This window comes from Plodia interpunctella, chromosome 30 (assembly GCF_027563975.2).
Source record: "Plodia interpunctella isolate USDA-ARS_2022_Savannah chromosome 30, ilPloInte3.2, whole genome shotgun sequence".
Classification (NCBI taxonomy): Eukaryota; Metazoa; Arthropoda; class Insecta; order Lepidoptera; family Pyralidae; genus Plodia; species Plodia interpunctella.
This window is the reverse complement of record NC_071323.1, coordinates 2,885,703-2,909,059: the sequence shown is the minus strand read 5'-3', so window position 1 is coordinate 2,909,059 and position 23,357 is coordinate 2,885,703. Positions and strand designations below refer to the sequence as shown.

Sequence of the window (23,357 nt, the reverse complement as noted above, 5' to 3'; positions counted from 1 at the left end):
AGGTAAAGCGTGAAGAGGTAACCAACTTAATTGTAATATTAGTTGGGATAAGAATTAATTAGGATTTGAACACAAAAATATTACGCATGTATAATCTTTATTATAAAATGAGTACAAAAGTCTAGTATAAGCTACCTAATACTTCCACATTCAACACACGCTTAATCAATAAATCCCTTGCTCAGGGGATTTCTGTACTTTTTATCAACAAATTCCCTCAGGGGATCATCTTTTACATATATTAAAAATTAAGAGTACTATTCCTATATAAAACTTAGAGAAAAATGTGGACTATTAGCTTAAAGTCTTCATGTTGTCAATGTAAAACATACCAACAGCGGTCGCTTTAAAGCTCATTTTTCAATGAACGTAATTTTGCCTTGGGGGAGCGGTCTGAGAAGTTATGTCTTCTATTGATCAGGCCATACCACACTTTCTATCCAAGGGGCATATTTCTCCACTTTAGTATAGATTCCCGGCTCCCCGATGTAACCACACGCCTTGCCGAAAGACGTCACCCCTATTATCGTGTACATGCAGTGTATTTTTGTGTTTTTTATTTGTAGTGGTCCGCCGCTGTCACCCTGCAACAGATAACAGATTTGAATCATACTTGTAGATGAATGAATGAATCATAAGATTAAATTAAGAAAAAAAATATTACAAAGAAGAAAGAAAAATCGTTTATTTAGCACAATAAAAACATGACATAAGTATAACACTGGACATATAATAGTAGATATAAAAATATTGTACTAAAATGGTCTTCGCTCAGCATGGGGTCGTGGTGTGAGCCACGACGCTGCTCTTCCGCGAATGCCATGAAATGAAATAAAGAGCAAGAACAAAAGACACAAAATAAAATAATAATAAAACCTTAGAAGCACAAGTGCAAAGCACGATGGCTGTAATATTATAAATAGTAATAAAAGTAAATGTGTGTAATTTTTTTTGTGTAATATGATTAGATTTAGTCCTTGACGACCTCTGTTTATAACGCCAATATTTAATCAGCCGATTGTACAACCTCGTGGCCTAATGGTCATCACGCCGGTCTGTTACACTCCTGTTCGATCCACAGGCGGGCGACGTAAACATTATTTTATTATATGAATTAATTAACAATAATAAGGATAAAATATTATAATGCTTTCATATTACTACAATTAAATTGCAACGCCCTTTCAGGCTCATTTGTGCACTTAAAATGTTACAATAAGAATATAATATAAATGAAAGCAATAAAGAACTTAAGAATTACGCCACCGCCGTTTAATTTAACTATCATAAGAAACAATTAAATTAAACAGTACCTATGACATTTGAATCAACTCAATTTATAAAACAGTTTGTCTGGGCGCAGCACAATCACTTCTAAAATAATACTCGTTACTTTTAAATTAGAGTTATTAATTTATATTTTAAGTGAAATGACTAGAATACCTGGCATGTATCTTTAGATTTGGTCCTGTCTCCGTAACACATCTGCGTGTGCTGGTCGAAACCCTGCTTCATGTTCCGAGCTGGTGGGAACTTCGCCGTGCACTCTTCTAGTGAGAATTTAGTTAGGATCACCTGAAAAACATATCGTCAAGGGAAACTTAATCAATTAGGTCGGAAATCGCTTTATCTATAAAGTATATGTTTACCCGTAGCTTCGCCTGCTTAAATGCCCTTGGGAACAGTTTTTTCTTCATATTAAAATGGGATTGGGATTGTTGAAATAAAATATCCATAGCGCATTTAAAATACACACAGCGCCATCTGGTATTTTTATATTTGGCGCCACTTAGAACATAGGTTTTCCGAAAATCCCACGGGAACAATAGTTTTTTCCGGGATGAAAGGTACCCTATGTCCTTCTCCGTACTCTTAATTATATATGTGCGAAATTACGATAAGATTGGTCTAGTAGATAACGCGTGAAGAGGTAACAAACTTACTTTCGCATTTATAATATTAGTTGGAATGTACCTTCTGAAGTATGTCAGCTGTATCCCCCTTATACTGAGTGGTGCCCCATCCCGTGGCTGACGCGATGTCATCCTTAACTGATCCTCCCACGTGAAGACAAGCTGGTACCGTGTACGGGCCTAGTTTGATACTGCAAGTTGTTAAATATATCATTTATTTACTGCTAAATTTTTCCCGCAATTATCCCCGCGTGATTTTCCCACAAAAACGGTTGTTTTTACAGGATAAAAAGTACCCTATGTCCTTCTCAGTACTTCAACCTATATGTATGCAAAATTTCAAAAAGATTGGTTGAGTAGATAGAGCGTGAAGAGGTAACAAACTTACTTTTGCATTTATAATATTAATTAGGAATAAGGATGGATTCTGTCTGTCACATTCTTCTTTTCTGTGACTTAATTGCAAATAATTGTGTCAGATTTTATTCAAGTCGCCTAAAGTTATATAACATGACTTTTATTACTAACCAGCCGCGTCTAGTGCCATGTATTCGCATGAAGTCAGATTGGTATACAAACTCGTGTTACACGAGTAGGGTTCGAACTTGGGACCATTCGATCACAGGCGGGATGTGAAGTCAAATTTATTATTTACTAGACTGCACCCGAAGGCTTCGCTTCTGAATTTTGGGATAAAAAGTACCCTATGTGTTATTCCAGGTTACGTTCTACCCGTGTAACTTTCATAACAATCCGTCCAATAGATTTTGCGTTAGAGTCACAAACATACAAACTTTACATCCTCACAAACTTTCGCATTTAATATTAGTTGGTCTAGGATAACAGCTTGCATTGTTGTGTTCAAGTTTGAGGCCGAGTGAACCTGTGTAATTACAGGGTCTTTCTTCATCTTCTTAGTCGTATTCCTCAGGGCTGAGGGTCGTGGTTGTTATGTGGACAAATAACAATTTTCTTGGTATTATTAATGGAGTGCTTTGGCCATTGCCTTCTCCATTTCACACACAAGTTAATAAGAATCAACCAGTGTGCAGGTTTCCTCACGATGTTCTCCTTCACCGGAAGCAAGTGGTGGACGATGAAAACTACTATACATGAGTCAGATTGGTGTACAAACTCGTGTGGCGCGAGTGGGATTCGAGCATTAGGTACTAAGCTATTATTTACTTCAATACCGGAGGTCCTGTCTACTCCGCTGTTGGAAAAAGACGTACAAATTACTCACGGAGTCTCGACCTCCAAAAGGGCAATGTCGTTATATTTAACAGGAGCTTTGTATTCTGGGTGTTTTAATATGTTCTTGATTTTATGCACTTTAGTCGAGTCCACTTCATCATAACGCTTGAGAATGCCGACCATAGCGTACGACACCGGACCACTGGGAAATAAAACATTGATAGATAGATAAATGCATTTTTTTATATATTAGGACAAATCACACAGATTGAGCTAGCCCCAAAGTAAGTTCTATATATAAAATATACATAAACATCCAACACTCGGGCCAATCAGAAAAAGATCATTTTTCCATCATGACCCCCGACCGGGGATCGAATCCGGGACCCCTCGGTTCAGAGGCAAGCACTTTACCACTGCGCCACCGAGGTCATCTTGTCAAATGCATTTATTTGTACCAAAAAGACACAGGTTCACAATAAAACGTAAAAAAGTGATAAATCTATAACTACATCTAAGAAAAGGCAAATTTATCCCATGCGGATTGCGACCGTGTGTCACAGTGATACAAATAGGCAGTACCTCTGTGTGGATTTTGCTCAAGAAGCAAACACTGATTTTCAAACATTTGACAGATTGAGCGTGAACAGGTAACAAACAAACTTACTTTCGCATTTATAATGTTAGTTAAGATTAGGTTTCTACCGCACCGCTCCCCCTCGGCAAGGTGACATTCATTGAAAATTGAGCCTTAAATCGTTCGCTGTAGACACACATTACATTGACAACAAATTGGCGACACTCCGTTAATCTGTCAGCATTAATATTTTTCTAACAACGTTGACTTACTGGTGTTGTAACAATTTAGAGCATGGCCCCATTGCTCCTTTGTGTCGACGCGGCGCGTTGCCGCTCCGTTGATTTATATGTTTTGACATTGACGTGCGTCGAAACATATCTTATTTCTGCGTTGGTCCGTCGACGGGCGTCAACGCAACGGAGCAATGGGGCCTTCCTTATGTATACTTACGAATCCCTGGTGTAGATACAGTGACCAGCTGTCAGTATGAAGTTTTCACTGACAATAGCACCTCCGCACAGCCATTGTACATATTTCAATTCCGCGCCAAAACCAAGCAATGCCTGTACAAAAATGACAAGTTTATTCCTTAGACAAATTAAAAAACCGTCTTCCAATATTGTCTAAATACGTCTTGTTTCTTCCACGGCCATTGAGCGTCGGAGCCCAGGGTCCGTTTTCCTAGTTTTGCGTCTCCACTTCGCACGGTCGTCGGGTGGGGTCATTGGATGATCCATCAGGCTATGTATATCATTCTGTTATGTGACTAGATGGCGGCAAGTAGTAAAAGTCATGTCAGATGCCTTTAGGCGACTTGAATAAAATCTGACACCAGTGTTAGCGATAACACACTCGATATGATGATGAAATGGCTTTGAAAGCCTAACAGCTGGACCGATTTTGATGAAATTTGGTGTACATGTAGTTAAAGAACCCCAAACAGGCTACATTTTCAAAAGTAAAAACATCCCGCAGGCGAAAGCTAGTATAAATAAATATATAACCCAGTCATTGAGCCCCAAAGTAAGTTCGAGACTTGTGTTATGGGATACTGACTCAACGATACTATATTCTATAACATATATCTACATAGATATAAACAACCAAAACCCGGGTCAATCTGAAAAATGTAATTCTAAATCTTGACCTAACCGGGGATCAAACCCGGGACCTCCAGTGTAGCAGTCCGGCTTAGGCCACAGAGGTACCTTAATATAATAATAATAAATAAATATATTAGGACAAATCACACAGATTGAGCTAGCCCCAAAGTAAGTTCGAGACTTGTGTTATGGGATACTAACTCAACGATACTATATTTTATAACAAATACTTATATAGATAAACATCCAAGACCCGGGCCAATCCGAAAAAAAAACATTTTCCATCATGATCCGACCGGGAATCGAACCCGGGACCTCTCGGTTCAGAGGCAAGCACTTTACCACTGCACCACCGAGGTCGTCATAAGTATTTCATTTAACTTTTAATATGTATATTGAAAGTTAAATTAAATACAAATGACATATTAACATAGAGAGATACATATTAACTTTCAATATGTATATTGAAAGTTAAATAAAAGCTTGTTAAAAACATAATTTTCCTCACCATATGGGGGAATTCGCCCTTCGCCGCGTCAACCCCACCCACAATGAGCTCGTCGGCGTTGTGCATGCAATGGTTGCCTCGAGACATATCCCCAGTCAGCGCCACCCCCCGCTCGCACGGGTACACCAACCTTTCTTGATATTCTATGCATTCTGTTCATCATCACATCATGATCGTTACGTTTATGATATTAATTTTAAGTTTATTTATATTTTAAGTCTATTTTTGAAATTGTCCGTTTGTTTAATCCGACCCGCATCACTGTATTTCGTCGTCTAGCAATTTCCCAAAAGGTTGTCTCGAAGAAATTTCTTATACAGCGATAAGGCCGCCTTTTGCACAATCGGTATGGATTGTGAATGCTATGTGTGATTATACATTTTGTACTTATTTATACTATGAAATTAATTTGTGCAATAAAGAATTTTTGTATTGTATTGTTACAGTGGTATTCCTCATGGCTGAGGGTCATGGAATTTAAGGAAAATATTTGATGACTATAAGCATAGATATAAAAAAAAATGCATTGATATTCTGTTTACAATTAAGTATTTCAATTTGATTTTTTATGTTATGTCAATTTTATATTTTTACTAGCTGCGCGCCGGGGCTTCGCCCCCGTGGGACTTTCGGGAGACCGAGACACCGTCCTGTTGAACATATAAGACCTACATTTGTTAATTGACCTCTTTGAAGAAAAGACTGCGGTGAAGTTTGCTGCGCCGCTTCTTCTTCACCTGCGCTTAAGCCGGCGGTAGACTTAAAATTTTTGTTGCGATATATTATATTATCTTAAGTTGAAATTAAGAATTTTGAGTTACAATTCGGCACTGCAAAATGTAATGCAGTGGAGCACAAGCAACAGTGAATTATAAAAAAGTATTAGTTATTACTATTAATTAAAATAAATTTATAGCGAGCGCAGCTGAGCTGTTCCGTCGAGCTAAGGACAAGAAGGACTTTACCATGCTAATCGCTGACCTTCACTAGTTGGAGAGGCACCCATAGAAGAAGAAGAAGAAAATAAATTTATAAACATGCTATGACGCCAGTGGCCTTCTTTAAGGTCCAATCGGACACGGGCCCAGTTCAAATTCAAATTAAAAAATTATTTATTCAATTTAGGATATACATCACTTAATAACGTCATAAAATTACTTAAACTATCTACTGCAGACTTCCAAAGCGCAGGTATAAATATAACAATACTTATACCTGCGCTTTGGAAGATACAATACTCACTATCCCAAGCCTTGCGGCCAGTCCTCCTGGAAGTCAGAGCTGGTGATATTGGCTCACAGTCGTCGGCACTCGTCCCACCCGCATTGTCCACATAATCGGGCACCGTTGGTGTGTACTCTGTTGTCGTACCTACTCTGCAATTTAAATAACCAGTTGTTGTCGCCGCGAACTTGGACCTCGCGAACACAATACATTTTGATGAGTTCTTACAAAATTGTGAATATTTCAAAAATTTCTAAACCGATTTTGACAAGCCACGAACTTAAAAATTCTATTGACAGATACTACATACCTTTTGAATTTCATCAAAATCAGACCAACGAAGTCTAACATTCTACTTGGGGCAAAAATACATTTTTTGTATGTATGTATGTTTGTTTGTAACGCGATAACTTTCGAACCGTTGGTCCGATTTGGATGAAATTTAAAATGTATGTAGGATATGCCAATAGATTTTTTAGGTTCGTGGGGCATCAAAATCAGTTCAGTCATTTTTAAAATATTCATTATTTTGTAAAAAAAATATCGTGTTCGCGAAGTTTAAGTTCGCGACGAATAACTAGTTTTTTAAAATTAACATTGTAGCAGTACTTTGCTTACTTTATAAAATAGGATGATTAAATTGATTACTGTGTACGGTACAATTTAATAAACACTAATAAAGCGCAGCCCGCGGCGGAGTACGGTACAATTTAATAAGCACTAATAAAGCGCAGCCCGCGGCGGAGTACGGTACAATTTAATATTACTAATAAAGCGCAGCCCGCGGCGGAGTACGGTACAATTTAATATTACTAATAAAGCGCAGCCCGCGGCGGAGTACGGTACAATTTAATATTACTAATAAAGCGCAGCCCGCGGCGGAGTACGGTACAATTTAATATTACTAATAAAGCGCAGCCCGCGGCGGAGTACGGTACAATTTAATATTACTAATAAAGCGCAGCCCGCGGCGGAGTACGGTACAATTTAATATTACTAATAAAGCGCAGCCCGCGGCGGAGTACGGTACAATTTAATATTACTAATAAAGCGCAGCCCGCGGCGGAGTACGGTACAATTTAATATTACTAATAAAGCGCAGCCCGCGGCGGAGTACGGTACAATTTAATATTACTAATAAAGCGCAGCCCGCGGCGGAGTACGGTACAATTTAATATTACTAATAAAGCGCAGCCCGCGGCGGAGTACGGTACAATTTAATATTACTAATAAAGCGCAGCCCGCGGCGGAGTACGGTACAATTTAATATTACTAATAAAGCGCAGCCCGCGGCGGAGTTCGAAACGCTCGTGAAATTTGAATCCCCCTGAGATTTTGTGGTGGTGAAATCTATACCAGATTGCAAGTTCGACCATCCATACACAGTTGTGAAAGCAGCATCGAATTCCATTCAGTAGTTTTTGCGCTATGCGCCTAAGAAACATACACACAGACAGAAATTCTAATAAAAAATTGTTTTAGCTCCTATTAGTCCCATAAAGACCTCCCGTAATAATTTTCCTTTAATATCTTCTATGTACAGACATAGCCCACAGTACACAGTTAAAGTTTTATTATATATACTAGCTTTTGCCCGCGGCTTCGCCCGCGTGAATTTCATAGGAAAATCTCAGTAACTTTAAAACATATACGATTCAAATTCGGTTTTTTTCTCATCTTCACTTCAATTTTCTGTTTCCCGCTGCGTGTCTCGTCCCGCAAACTTGTCCAATCCCATTTCCTGCTATGTAATGTAAAGTAGATATCCCGCACCGTTTCCTACATATTGTGCCATCATGTTTTTTACAATGTGTCCCGTCCTGTTTCCCACTACGTGTCTCCTTCTCATTTTCCGCTCCTACTCCCACTCCCGCTTTCTGCAACGCGTGCCGTCCCATTTTCCATAACGTTTTACGTCCCGGTTTTTTATTAACCACAAACGTATTTTTTTGTGTTTACTATTATTTGCTACAAAAAGTAAGTGTGCCAATTTTCAGATTTTTATCTTGAAAATTGAATTAAGTCTCATACAATCTTTCACCCCCTTTATGAAGGGGTTGAGGGTTAATTTTCAGAAAAATCTGAAACACGTATTCATTACTTTGTTGTAAACAACCAAAATCCAAATTTTCAAGTCACTAACTTCAACGGTTTGAACTTTCATATTTACAGATACAACTTTCATATTCACATATTAAAAATTCTACTCCGAAGGGGGTGAAAGGGATCATCCCTTTCACCCCCTTCGGAGTAGAATTTCCAAAAATCTCTCTTAGTGCTCACCTACACTCATCTACTTGCCAAATTTCAACTTCCCGCCCAGCAATTTCGGATGTATGTTGTCTGTCAGTCAGTCAGTCAGTCAAGGGTTTTATACTGATATATTGATACATACTGCGCCCATTATATCTATATCAGACTTTAATCGATAAAAACAATTTGTTTATATTCTGTTTACACCTTTCTACAAAATTTTAAAGTAAATCGGCTCCGTGGATTGTTATTTTAAATTTCCCACAGGACCCTCCTCATTTTCCGGGACGAAATGTCTATAAGATGTTAACCTGGGATTCTAAGGCATTTTTGATTCATAATTAGTTTTTCAATTATCCTACGGGAACCTGACCATTTACCGGGATGAAATGTATCAATTTTCCTATAGGACCCTCCTCATTTTCCGGGACGAAATGTCTATAAAATGTTAACCCGGGATTCTGAGGCATTTATGATTCATAATTAGTTTTTCAATTATCCTACGGGAACCTGACCATTTACCGGGATGAAATGTCAATCAAATGACATATCAAGAAATAGGTCCAGTAGATTTCGAATGATGCGCTTTCAGACAGATAGACAAAAATTTCCAAAACTATATTTTCGTCATCTATATCAGTAACTAAGTATATTCCATGAAGAATTAAATTGACCTTTCTTCAATTTTATTATATGTATTGAGTATTGATGATAGATGATTTCCTGATAAATGGATATTTTAAACTTAATTGTAACATTTTCCTTAATTTTAACGACTTACCTATACTTAGTATCGGTATTTATAGTGATAATTATATTAATTGAAAAAGAACACATATAAACGAAGTTATAAGGTAATATTGGACATATTTTCCTTATGGCGGAGCGGCAAGATTTAATCTCTAACTGCTGTGAAGAAATTAACAATGTGGTCGTACTGAAATGCTAGTAGTTTGTAATAAAATCTATATATACATCAATTCCAATATTTTAAACTAGCGGCCAATCTCGTCTTCGCTCGGGTAAAACCTAATAATAATTTATAAACATACAAACCCAGGAATCACACGAAATTTTGGTAAGAACCGTACAAAATTCCGTCCGATAGATTTTGAGTTTATCGACAGATAAATAAATAAATATATTAAACTAGCTCTTTCCCACAACTTCGCATGTGAGTAAAAATCCGTTTCCCGTGAGAATTTCAGGAAATCTCTTCTCAGTGCTCCCCTACACTGTCCTAGGAACCTACACACCAAATTTCAGCTTTCTACGCCCAGTAGTTTCGGCTGTGCCTTGTCTGTCAGTCAGTCAGTAACGGAAGAGTTTTATATATATATAGATGGACAAATCACACAGATTGAGCTAGCCCCAAAGTAAGTTCGAGACTTGTGTTATGGGATACTAACTCAACGATACTATACAGGGTGTTAATTTGCATTCTTGCCATATTCACACAGCTAATAGTACTAACCAATACCAATCAGTTTAGTTTAATTTGAGACATCCTAGAATAACGCAGGCTGAGTAATCAATAAACTTAAATTTACAGGACACTGAGGAATAAACCAATTTTTTCGAGTGCATTCATAAGTCGCAATAGGAATAAATCTAGTGGGCGTGGCCGTCTGGCACGGCCGAAATCACCCGAAACAGCGCATGTAAATGAATAATTTCAGATTTCCCTTCCTACTTTACGGGCTTAGGACCGACAGAAATACCTATTTTTAATTAATTAGTTTTATTTTTTTATTACATTATCCCTCATTTCTTCAGAGATCAAAAAGTTAAAACTTATTTTTGTTTTTATAAATTAGGTATTTTTGGCGTAGTTAAAAAGCTGAAATCATCCTATTTACAATTAATTCGTCTATTTACAACACTAAATTAATCTAAGTAAAAAAAATCTAAGTCTTTCTAAGTAATTGTTCGAAGTGCTCACCATTTTCACGAATGCACAGTCTTGCACGGCGTAAAGAATTTCGTTTTAGTTTTCGTAAAACGTACAAATCCTGTTTCAGTTTATCGAATGCTGAAACGATCCGTTCGCGTAACACTTCAACACTGTTGATTTCTTCAGTGTACACCAAACGTTTAACATCACCCCACAAATAATAATCTAATGGAGTTAGGTCTGGGGACCATGCTGGCCAGTTTACTGGACCTTCACGCCCGATCCAGTTATTACCGAACTTGCGGGTCAAGTATTCACGCACTTGGATTGCAAAATGTGGAGGAGCACCATCCTGTTGGTAATAAAAGTTTTGCAGGGAAGCGAGAGGAACGTCATCCAGCATCTCGTTTATAACGTGATCCAGCAACTCCAGGTACGTTGAGCCGGTAAGACGGCCCTCAATAAAATAAGGTCCGAGTTAATGTCCGTCTATTATGCCAGCCCAGACATTTAAACCAAATCGGTGTTGAAAAGAGTGTCTTTTTATCTTTCTGGGGTTTTCGTCCCGATAACTCCACCAGTGCTCATTATGGATATTGAATACACCAACTCTTGTGAACAAACTTTCGTCTGTCCACAAAATGTTGGCGTTTCGGTTGTCTAGCAGCCAGCGACAAAATGTGATTCGTGCATTATTATCCTGTGGGAGCAGATCTTGTACTTTTCTAAAGTGAAACGGGTGTTTCTGTTCACTTTTCAATAGTCTCCACACTGTCACGTGGCTCACATGGAAGTGTCGTCCTGCCTCACGGGTACTGGCACGGGGCTCTACTTCGAAGTAGTCTAGAATTAATTCCTGCAACTCTACAGTAAGCCCTACACTGCCTCGAGCTTGCGCGTGTCTTGGGACGTCAAACTGACGAAAGTCTCTCAATCGCTGTGTGGCCGCAAGCATAACCTGGCGGGTCGGCCTCCTTTGATGTGGAAACATTTCCGCAAACATATTCACGGCTTGCCGCAAACTGTCACCACATATGGCATACAAGCGCACCATTTCCACCAACTCGTGGTTGGTATACGCTTCAGTCATTTTCTTGATTTGATTGTGATACGCAACTTAAACAACACGGACCGGGCAGAGCGAGCGGAGCGAGCGAAATCTTGACATCCGCCGTGCGTCGGCGTCGCGAATAGACTGGGGCGGGGTGGTGGTGCGTTGCGGGGTTGCGGGGATGGCTGGCCGTCGGTCGGCGTTTACGCCGCACAAAGAAAAGGGGCGGAGCTTTTTTTGCCGACTTATGTACTCAAGTTTGCCGACGGACTAGTGATGTGCATATGTTTCGATAATAAGTGTTGTTCATAACATAATGTCGATTAAATAAAATATTCTTAAAAAAAATACCTAACTTTTGATCATGTTTTTTTAATTGATTTGTGTTCAGAATCAGTAATATAACAACCTCTGTGAATATGGCAAGAATGCAAAGTAACACCCTGTATTTTATAACAAATACATATATATCCAAGACCCGGGCCAATCAGAAAAAGATCATTTTACATCATGACCCGACCGGTTCAGTCAGAGGCAAGCACTTTACCACTGCGCCACCGAGGTCGAGGTCAAGGTCTTCAAAAACGATAAACACTTTTATTCATAATGTGTTAGTGTAACATATAATATGTAACTATCGTACATATGGATAAACACCTAGGATCCAGGTCAAACTGAAGTAGATTATAAATACGAATGTTTCCTTGGACGTCGTGTTACAGATCAGGGGCCGGTTCTCACACAATCAAAATCAAAATTCTTTATTCAATATAGGATGATATACATCACTTATTGACGTCAAATTCATTTCACCAAATCGAAGTTAATTTCAGCAATTTTATACATTTTTTTTAGAATGTTTAACACACTTATGAAAAAATCACAATTGAAAGAGTTCAATTCAATGCAACAATAAAATTTGAAAAAATTGTTGATATAACTTCGAACTTGTCAGGCTCGAGGATATTTGTTACTTAATCACACACTGAATCTACTGAACGAATCCCGATGAAATTTGATACACGGGTAGAATGTAACCTGGAATAGCACACAGGGTACTTTTTATCCCGAAATTCCTACGCGAGCGAAGCTACGAGCTCATCTAGTTTAGTTAATTTTTTTCATGATAACCACAACACAGTAGCTGCTTACCGTTTTGTGGTTGTTACTTGGGGTCTAGTGGTTGTAGTGGTACCCGGTGGTCGTGGTTGAGAGTCACCCGCGCAGCACACTATGGTGTCGAAACCGGAAAAGCCACAGATCTAGAGATTGAGTGAAAATAAAGGTATTTTCGACTGTTAATTTTGATCTAAGTAAGTATACTATTATTATAAAGAGGTAAGCGTTTGTGAGTTCGTATGTTTGAGGCGCATAATCCCAGAAATTACCGAACCGATTTCAAAAATTCTTTCACCCTTACAAAGGTACATTATACGAGATTGCTATAGGCTATATTTTATCTTGAAATGCCCCGGGCAACATCTATTATTGAATAAAAATCGTATAAGAGCGAGCAAACAATCAAATTTTGGGACGACACTCTAACGACATTTAATACTATTAGATCATAATAATGTCGAATAGAATAATAAAAATTCAAGTGTTCCATAAATTTTCTTCATGTTAAGTATTAGATTTTGTATCGAACAGCTAATTTTATAGCGAATTGCTGGCAAAAAGTGCCTTACCTGAGGTTGTTTTCTATTTTTGATGTCTTGTATGGCGGATGGACATTCGCGTATGTTCAAACAAGTCCCGGACACGCCGTTTTTGATGCATTTTTCTCCTAAAACAGCCAAGAAAACATTTGGATGACGACCTCTGTAAACGTAGTTTTCACGCCCGCTATCTGAAGGTGCGTGGTTCGATTCCCAACGCGGGCAAATATACGTATTTGTGATCGCAGTGGTATTTCTAGCGCACCAGCGCCACTGTCATCAAATTCTTGCATTTATATCGAAAGCTAAAAAACGGCCCAAGTATTCGTATCTATAGTTTTTTTCGGGGCTGTGATGCCGCGAAGCGCGAGCTTGGCATAAAAACTAACCTTCAAAATATTGAATTTTGGCTGTGTGTTTACAACTGGCCGCCTTCCTGACGTTAACCCTGAGAATACTATTGTTACTTATCAACTTTCAAGGCTATGTTCACGGATATAGAGTGGTTCTCTTTTTGCATCTTTTGTTATCACCATACAACTTACAAGTTATTTGTTAGACAAATTAAAAAACCCCCGAATTTCAATACTCTTTTGAACGGTTGAACAGATTTTCATGAAACATGGCAAAGAACACTCGGGATAATATTATCTATGACACAAAAAAAAATTAACGAAAATCGGTTCATCCGTTTGGGAGCAACGATGACACAGACAGATACACAGACAGACACGCCTCTTTTTGCGTCGGCATTTAAAAATGGAATGGCTTACCTTCATCTTGTCCACTCACAATGCAAAACAAAAATACAAACACGAAAATCATTTTAACAACTGATAGATTTAGTATTATTATCTAAAATGACCAAAAAACATAATACAATCTCGACTTATAAAGCATTGAGTTTTTTTTCACATAAATTACTTAATATGATCAGAAATTTTATAAAAATCCGTATTTCGAATTATTGTTACGACAAATATAATATTTTTTTATTTAAACGGAACGTAGCGTGATCACGCACTGGCTGGAAAATCGTCACTAAATAATTGATTTAAAAAAAAAACAAAAACATAATGGCCGCTCTGATACGTCAGCTGATGAGATGTAAACCGGTACACAGATGGTGGAATCTTTGAACTTTGTTGTGACCTAGACCGCGACTCGATATCGTGAATAGCCAACGCTGAGCGATTCAATTTTGCAAAAACTCCGGTTGATCCGTTTTACTAAACTTATCTCTCAGCGATATTGCTACGTCACTAAATCCAAAAAAGAGGACAGCTGCAGCTCTGTCCCGCTTTTTTGCAATATGTACTTACCTATATAAAAACAAGATTTAACAAAGTATTAATAACTTGCGTGTTCTATTTTGTCACGAAAATCTCGCTTTTTTTACTCATTCGGTTTTGAAAATCCCGCTTTGCGAAACTAGAATACTACTTAAATAAGTATTTTGATCACTGGTTAACATTGGTTGATACAAGTATTTAAAGACTAATGCAATTAAACTACTTAATTTGTAATTACTTTGACATTAGGATGTAAATTTATTAGAACCTTGCAGTGCCTATGCTGTAGTTAGGTAAGTAGTTACTTAACTCAGAATACATAAAAGGTAGTTAAATATTTCATTAATATTTGTAACGCGTCATACTTAGCATCTTTGCCAATAGTTTCCTTAACGTGACCTCACCGGCTTTATACCTACTTAAATTCGTATAGTATGAAAAAAAGTCGTGACAAGAGTGAATTTGTGTTTTATCTGTATTGCAAGCACATACTTCTTATCAAATTGTAACGTTAGATTTAGATCCTTCAAAATTAAACTAAAAGAATTTACCTAAATATTTTAAACAACCAAAAGAATTAAAGTTTGCAGCATTATGAGTTCATTTTAGGCCATTTATGCTTTGCATTGTATTTCAAATGTTTTATTATTATTTTATCTACATTTTATTTTTATTGAGGTGAAAACTGGTTTAGCGGCGTTGTGCACTTTTTGTGATGGGTGAAAAATGTTAAACTCGCGTCAGGACACGCGTGACCCTGATCGAAAATTCGTAAGACGTCAAAAATGCACAACGTTAATATTCAAGTTTTCGCTTCTGCCGGCAATCCCGGAGTGCCACCCGTTTTACCTGTCGTGGCTCACATCACCACGACCATTTTAGTACATACAATAATTATACTATTAGGTACATGTGCTATATATGGTTTGAGGAGAAGGGATTCCCTTAGAGATTTTTTTAAAGATATTAATATTTTAACTTTACGCTCTCAATACATATTTGACAACATTATGCATGTCCGGAAAAATTTAAACTTATTTTAAAAAGTTGGTGATTACACTGATAGAGCCTTACTTAGGAACTGTATCAGTTTTTATCACAAACTGCCTAAATGGATTCTTGATTTGCCGGACAAAAAATTTAGAAATTATATAAAAGAAGTACTTTGTAAAAAGGCATATTGCAAGTCTGATGATTATGTGAACGACAATAATGTCTGGCCCAAGCGTGGTGCAGTATCCTCATTACATATGTAATTGATTTATGACATTATTACGTACGTTTTGTACATTTAGCTTTTTATTTATATATATATATATATACAATTTTTAATAATTTTATTGGAAATACAAATTTTAATATATGTATAAGACCTACATTTGTTAATTGACGTCCTTGGAGAAAAGGCTGCGGTGAAGTTTGTTGCGCCGCTTCTTCTTCACCTGCGCTTTGGAAGCCGGCAGTAGACTTAGTTTAAGTCATTTTTTTGACGTCAACAAGTGATGTATATCATCCTAAATTGAATAAAGGATTTTGAATTTCAATGTCCAATTGTCCAGGGTTATCTATGTCATGGTGCTAAATAAAAAATGTGAATAAAAATGTTTTCTTTCTTTCAAATTTCATTTATTTATTGTTACATGTGTATCCTAAGTTCAGTATATAGTAATATATAAAGAAGAAACAATCTTTTAACAGTATCACATAATGATATTAGATAGAATAACAAATCTATGAAGAATTGGAGACGTTTATTAGTTAATATTTATTCCTTAATGTATTTCATTTGTAACTAGCTCAACTTTTAAGCTACCTTTAAGCTATTTTTCTTTTCTGTACCTAATTAAGTCAACAACAATATTTTTTGGTAACTTTCATCTGTTACAATATTCCGTAAACGCATCAAAGAGTTTACTTTATTGCGGCAAATTGAGGGCAATACATTGAATTATTTTTAGTTTCATATTTATACTTTATATATCCATGTAATTTATCTTTATTCCTTTTTTTTACATTTTTTCCTAAGTCAGTATATGTTTAATCCTAATATTTGCTGTTGTGTGTTTCTGTTTCCGTACATATTAACTTGTTTATTTTGCCACCATACCTACTTTTGTACTTGGTTCCCGCTGAAAATCAGCGCCTTGTCTCGATACCACGGCACCATGCTGAGCTGGTCGCCATTTCGGCTTACATATTGTATTCGATCTATATTCGTTACTCTTTTGTATGTTTGGATTTTATGTGTTTGCCGAATAAATGATTTCTTTCTTTCTTTCTTTTCTTTCAAGCGATAAGAAGAGCGGAGCTTCCTGTCACAAGCATTTTTTGCTTAAAAAGGGGCCTCTTTTTAAGCAAAAAATGCTTGTATTTAATGTATAAATTTGTTACCCAATAAAAACTTTTTTTTTTTAGATGAATGGGAAGTACCTAACCGTACCTAGCGTAAGGATTCGATTCATTTGTGAAAACGCAACATTTATTTAAGTATATATTATTAAATTCATTTTCTTGATCTACGAAACAGTCATATCTATAGATAGCATTCGACTTAAAAGTTTGATTTTGTCATTATTTTTACGATCTTTTCTAAATCGGAATCGAAATAAAAAGAAACATTTAAGTAGATTGTATTTGACAAATAAATAAGAATGTTACAAATTAATTTTGTCGTTGTAATTTTCAAATTAGTCATTCGTTCGTAAATCAATTTCAACTTTCAGCAAAATTATTTTGTGACAACCAATAAAAAAAATCTCGAATTTGTCACATTACGCCTGTGACGCCAAGAAAGTGTGAATAAAAAAGTCGACTAAAGTTCTTTTTAATCTTAGTAAAATAAATATATTAGGACAAATCACACAGATTGAGCTAGCCCCAAAGTAAGTTCGAGACTTGTGTTATGGGATACTAACTCAACGATACTATATTTTATAACAAATACATATATAGATAAACATCCAAAACCCCGACCAATCAGAAAAAGATCATTTTCCATCATGACCCGACCGGGGATCGAACCCGGGACCTCTCGGTCCAGTGGCAAGCACTTTACCACTGCGCCACCGAGGTCATCAAGTGAACTGGCCAAAATGAATAATTCACTTACCACGAATAAAAATAAAAAACATCACACGATTTATTTATACTTTATTATCCTTATTTTGAATAAAATAAAAATAAACAAAAACCATTTAATACTCATAAAATTCAATCAAACATCTTAATAAAAATATATGTAGCCAGTTACAATATTATTATATGTGTTTACTAAAATTCATTTTTAAGCAGTTAAGACGCCAGTGTTGGCGGCACAATAGCAGTACGTTCGGGAATGTATGAAGCGCGGCTTGCGTGTCCCGTAACTGTGTGGTAACTGAATTTGTCTTCGGAGGGGTGCAGGGAGTGGCCGTAATTTAAGCTAGTGCTATTATGCTGTGTAGTAGCAGTATAGTTGTCATATTTATTTATTTATTTATTTAAGTACACATAACAAATTGTAATATATACAGTACATTTTATAAATTCTAAGGTCATGAGTTACTTTACAATTAAAAAAAAAAAACAGTGCAGGTGCACAGACAGTTCAGACAAAAATGAAAACAAAAATGTGAAGAACAAATTGTACTAGACAAACGTGTATTTTTAATAAAATAACATACAAAAATAGAACAGAATCCCAGAGTCAGTTCATGCTTAACGGCTCTGCGAAACTGAAACAAGAACAAACGCTAAATGTCAAACTCGTCACACGACAATCTTGGCATTTTTGGTCCGGAAGGAAGTGATTCTATGTAAACAATATCTGATTCAGATTGGTATATAAACATAATACTTACGATCATATGAAATACCTTACAATTTTTGGGCAATCGGTCAAGAGTGAGATTCGACAAAATAAAACACATAAAATATTATTACAACTGACAATGTACAACTAATAAAAATACATACAAACAAACACAAATGTCTTTATTATATATTGACGTAACACCCAAGCTATGTGCTTGCACATTCCAAAATATATGTACCAACAGACAACCAAAATTTATTTCATTATTTACTTATTTATAATAAAAATAAGTAGATATTTTATTAAAATTTTACATAAATAGTACATTCAAGTATTTTTTTTTTTCTATTTAAAGGATAAATACATTTGTGAAAGTTGTCTGTGCTTTAGACAATAAAATACACACAACTTTGAGTGTTAAATCAACCGGAGAGGCCGCGAGCGCGACAGGTCATTTCAGTGAGGTCGAGGTAACCGCATAATGTCAAATATGCCATGTCGATGCATGGTCGTTCTTAATAAATGAATAAAAGTAGTGCCAAGCGGTAGATAAAATTGCGCACACAATAAGTTGATTGAATATCAAGCTCCCAGGTCTTCTAGATATGTTGACGAAATAAAAACTCTTCTATATGAGGACTAGTATATTAATTGGAACACAAAGTATTAAATGTCGATGCGTGCGATTGTTCTCAAGCTGTAATGGAGTAAGATACGGTGGTGGCCGATCCGGGCCATAAACCAGTCCAAAAACACCGTGTCTCCGAGGCTGGCGCCGTTGTGACGTGAGGAACATACGTATTATAATAACTGGTCTTGTACTTTTGACAGAACGCTTACAGCGGCTCTTCTCCAGTTGGTTTAATACTCAATGGCAAGTTACAATTCACTATGGCCGCTAAAAATAATATAAGCTATTGCCAAGCGCTGTTTTAAATCTTATTATCAGATAATAAGGTTCAATTTTATTAATAAATTTGTACTTTTAATACACATTTGAGAATATTTAGAATTCATTAATAGTTAATGATATATAGTTAATGATATATTAATAGTTAATGAATATGAACACCTTTTAGATTATTCTAAATGGAATACTGTATAACGATTTATTTCGGCAGTGATCGGTTTAAAATGCTTGTAGTATAAACCTGGCCAGGTAATTTATAAAAGAAGAATCTGTTTTATACGTTAAACTCAATTTTATCTAAATGTACAAATAAAATCTTGAATATTGTAAGATTTTTTTAACTAACCTATATAACATTGCCATAGCCTTACTAAGCATATGTAACATTGTAAGAACAAATATTGTAGCTTTTGTGTGGAATTAATTTTATTATTATTTTATAATATAAGAAACTCACCCGTCGTGGGACGTTAAATATGAATTTGAGCGTATTAACTCGACCGCGGCTAGGGGGCGAGATGGCAACTACCGGTTTAATTCCGGTAAATCTAAATTTCCGGTAAATATCAGTAGTTCAAGGTTCAACTACATACGTACATGACAAAGCAAATCGTTAACTAAGCTTGAGTTTAATATTTTAGTAAGATTTTAGTTAACAGCCTTTCCTGCGCCAAGCGTGTCCGAAACCACGCCAAGCGTAGTTTTCCCCATTCAAACTTAGAGTTTGCAGTGTTGCCCTTTCCTCGGTATATTCGAGAACGGCGCCGGATGCGGGTACAGCCGCCGACGCGATTTGAAGTCCACCAAGTCGCATATTTTTGTGGGCTGTAAACAAAAAAATATACAATTTTATTTTTTTAACATATCACACAGATTGAGCTAGCCCCAAAGTAAGTTCGAGACTTGTGTTATGGGATACTAACTCGACGATACTATATTTTATAACAAATATACATAGATAAACATCCAAGACCCGGGCCAATCAGAAAAAGATCATTTTCCATCATGACCCGGTCGGGGATCGAACCGGAGACCTCTCAGTTCTGAGGCAAGCATTTTACCACATTAAAGCTTTAGCGTGGTTCAATTTTCAATAAGTCCTAGATTCTGACAACTAGGGATGCCGACGACAGTGGTAAGTGGAGGCAAAATAGTAGGAATTCTGACAAGAAATTTAATAAAACGGATTTTTAACGAACTAAATTTTTTTCCAACGAATTGCAATACCTGACGGAATGGTCATGATTGATAATGTCTTTTTTTCACTTTCTTGACAGACTGCACGCAGATACTTCTTGTTATTAATAAAAAAGTTAAAACACACATTAAGCTACATTATGTTTTGTCTCTTTTTGTCAATGGCAAAATAATGTGCGATAGAGTGAGAAAAAATATTTCAGCATAAAGTTAATCAACTTCGTGTTAACAAAGAAATAAAATAATTTTGAATTGAATTGAACCACGAACTAACCTTTGGCTTATCATTATCGTCCGGTTTCTCCGCACTCTGTTCCGGATTTTCCGCCTGTTCCGATTCGTATCCGGCTCCGCCCTCGGCCGTCGATATTACGTACACGGAAAGTTTCCGGCGCTCCGGCGACTTGGCACTTATGTGTTTCTGTTATAAATTACAGGTGGCTTATGTATTAATTAGCTTTTGCCCGCGGCCTCGCCCGCGTAATTACCCGCGGGAACAGGATGAAAGGTACCCTATGTCCTTCTCCATACTTCAAACTACATGTATGCAAAATTTCAAGAAGATTGGTTTAGTAGATAGATAAAAAAGGACAGATAAACAAATTTACTTTCGCATTTACCCTAAATAATATTAATTACCCTAAATAATATATTAGTTAGGGCTTCTATAATATTATATTATATATTGTACATTTAGCTTTTTATTTATATATATATATTTTGTGTGATAATTTTCAATAATTTTATTGGAAATACAAATGTTATTTTATTTATTTATTCAAATTTTGACATTTTTAATAATTATGTAAATTCGTCCTCCTAATTTTTAATATATGTATAAGACCTATATTTGTTAATTGACGTCCTTGGAGAATAGGCTGCGGTGAAGTTTGTTGCGCCGCTTCTTCTTCACCTGCGCTTTGGAAGCCGGCAGTAGACTTAGTTTAAGTAATTTTTTTGACGTCAATAAGTGATGTATATCATCCTAAAGAATTTTGATTTTGAATTTGAATTTGATTAGTTAGGGTTTATATGTTTTAACCATGGTAGCTTGTAATTCAATTGCCTAGAGCCCTATTTCAAGCACCGTAGGTCGCATTAATAGTTCAATATCTACAAGTATCTCACAATTACGAATAGTATTAATAGTTTTTGAGTTAGACCGCGGACGGACTGACAGACGGACGTGGCGGTGGTCTATATAGGGTTAAATTATTATAGTTATTATGTAGGGTTTAATAAATAAATATATATATACATATCACTCAGATTGAGCTAGCCCGAAAGTAAGTTCGAAACTTGTGTTACGGGATACTAACTCAACGATACTATATTCTACAACATATACATATATAGATAAACATCCAGGGTTACTTGTTGGAGTGAAAGAGATAGTAAGATGGTTTACAAGACTTGTAAGTAAGAACGGAGTTTATATAAAAACGTGAACCCTAAATACATAACACTTTCTTTTTTTGGGGAAATCGTGTAAAAACTCACCATGAAGAAATCCAGCAGTTCACTTTTGGACACTGTGTTTAGTTGTTCCACTTCGACCCTAGCCCTTTCGAAGTTATATACCTGAGAAAACAAAATATATTTAATATATAAAAAGAAGAAAACTTGATTTTTTTAAAGATTTTTTATTTTATGTTGCAATACCATATAGAAAGGTCAAGATTGGTTGATGAACACCCAGTGTTGCCAGACGACAGGAGACAGCGCCTTCTTTTAATTCTACTTTTTATATACATACTAGCGGCTCGCCCCGGTTTCGCTCGTGCCAAATTTCATCAAAATCGGGCCAGTAGTTTTTGAGCTTATTTAATACAAACAAAAATACAAATTTACTATAAACCACTATTATTTATCATTTATAATAAATAGTAATTATGACATGATCAATCCCGACGCAGAAATAACAATTTGCTCGCGCGCGGCGATATTGCGACTGCCTTCCTCGCAAGCTACAAACTACTGGCATTTCGGACCGACCAGTGCTGAGAAGAAATGTCGAAAGAAACTCATTTGAACAGTGTGAAGGGTTTACCATTATTGTTTCTTTTTTCGAATAATATATAAAATGTTGTATAAATATATCTATAATTTGGGTCTAGCTCAATCTGTGTGATTTGTCCTAATATATTTATTTATTTATTTAAATCAAACATATCAAAGCTTGTTTTGATGTACCCAAGTAGTCTTTAGATATTTATGCGTTTGATACCAGTAATCCTGTAATTTGGTGAAAACCTCGTCCGAAAATCCGTGCGCTAGTATTTTTGAGTTAATCGCCGGAGAGACAGACGGACAGACGCGGCGGAAAACTTAGTTTTAGAGTCTGTCAAGCGAGTCTTGTCCCAAGCAAAAAGCGGAAAATTTAAAAATCCCGTAGATGAAAACCCTAGACATACTCTGAAAAACAATTTTGACACTTCGTGTTTAATTAAACGAATTAGTTATTGGAAAAGTAACTAAACAGATAGAGATAAGGATCAATTCTTATGAAATTAATAACAGTTTCTCATATTTTCTTATTAAAAATAGAACGACGATCAAGAATTATTATATCTACTTACCGCTCACTGACATAATATGATAATATGTTTCAGTATACCTTTTGACCATGTACTTTATTGTGTGCTTACACATTGTTATATTACTGATGAAAAATTATACATAAATTTATATTTAAAAATGGTAAGCCCTTCTGGCATGATAGGGACCAACACTGTTTGAATGAGTTTCTTTCGGCATTTCTTCTCAGCAGTGGTCGTTCCGAAATGC

The 23,357-nt window shown here is 36.2% G+C and overlaps 2 protein-coding genes across 3 annotated transcripts in view; both read right to left on the bottom strand.

Moving 5' to 3' along the window:
• Nucleotides 1-78: 78 nt before the first annotated feature.
• Nucleotides 79-14,469, bottom strand: LOC128682493 (serine protease snake-like). Of its 2 annotated transcripts, none has more exons than XM_053767206.1 (10): nucleotides 14,152-14,462; nucleotides 13,409-13,506; nucleotides 12,873-12,982; nucleotides 6,541-6,674; nucleotides 5,299-5,450; nucleotides 4,138-4,250; nucleotides 3,157-3,309; nucleotides 1,975-2,104; nucleotides 1,444-1,575; nucleotides 79-584 (listed from the first exon to the last, which is right to left on the bottom strand). In XM_053767206.1, the coding sequence occupies exons 1-10, from the start codon at nucleotides 14,201-14,203 to the stop codon at nucleotides 411-413; spliced, it is 1,248 nt and encodes a 415-aa protein (XP_053623181.1). In that variant the 5' UTR covers nucleotides 14,204-14,462; the 3' UTR covers nucleotides 79-410. The 2 variants fall into 2 exon arrangements, with proteins under 2 accessions (XP_053623181.1, XP_053623182.1); XM_053767207.1 differs by lacking the exon at nucleotides 79-584 and adding an exon at nucleotides 665-802 and having other exon boundaries at nucleotides 14,152-14,469.
• A 3,334-nt stretch (nucleotides 14,470-17,803) lies between these two features.
• Nucleotides 17,804-23,357, bottom strand: part of Ide (Insulin degrading metalloproteinase) — a 29,805-nt gene continuing 24,251 nt past the window's right edge. Inside the window, exons 24-26 of the mRNA XM_053767288.1 lie at nucleotides 22,071-22,151; nucleotides 20,845-20,991; nucleotides 17,804-20,198 (exon numbers count right to left, since the gene is read on the bottom strand). Coding sequence (XP_053623263.1) covers nucleotides 20,091-20,198; nucleotides 20,845-20,991; nucleotides 22,071-22,151 — 336 coding nt within the window. The 3' untranslated portion in view covers nucleotides 17,804-20,090. The remainder of the gene's footprint in view (nucleotides 20,199-20,844; nucleotides 20,992-22,070; nucleotides 22,152-23,357) is intronic.

What these genes read in the sequence shown, in the direction of transcription:
- LOC128682493 (XM_053767206.1), bottom strand. Translation starts at nt 14,203, where the DNA reads ATGATTTTCGTGTTTGTATTTTTGTTTTGCATTGTGAGTGGACAAGAT. An exon ending in AGGGCGAATTCCCCCATATG is followed by an intron (nt 4,251 to 5,298) that starts GTGAGGAAAATT and finishes ATTTTTGTACAG; the next exon opens with GCATTGCTTGGTTTTGGCGC. An exon ending in CAGCTGACATACTTCAGAAG is followed by an intron (nt 1,576 to 1,974) that starts GTACATTCCAAC and finishes TATGTTTTTCAG; the next exon opens with GTGATCCTAACTAAATTCTC.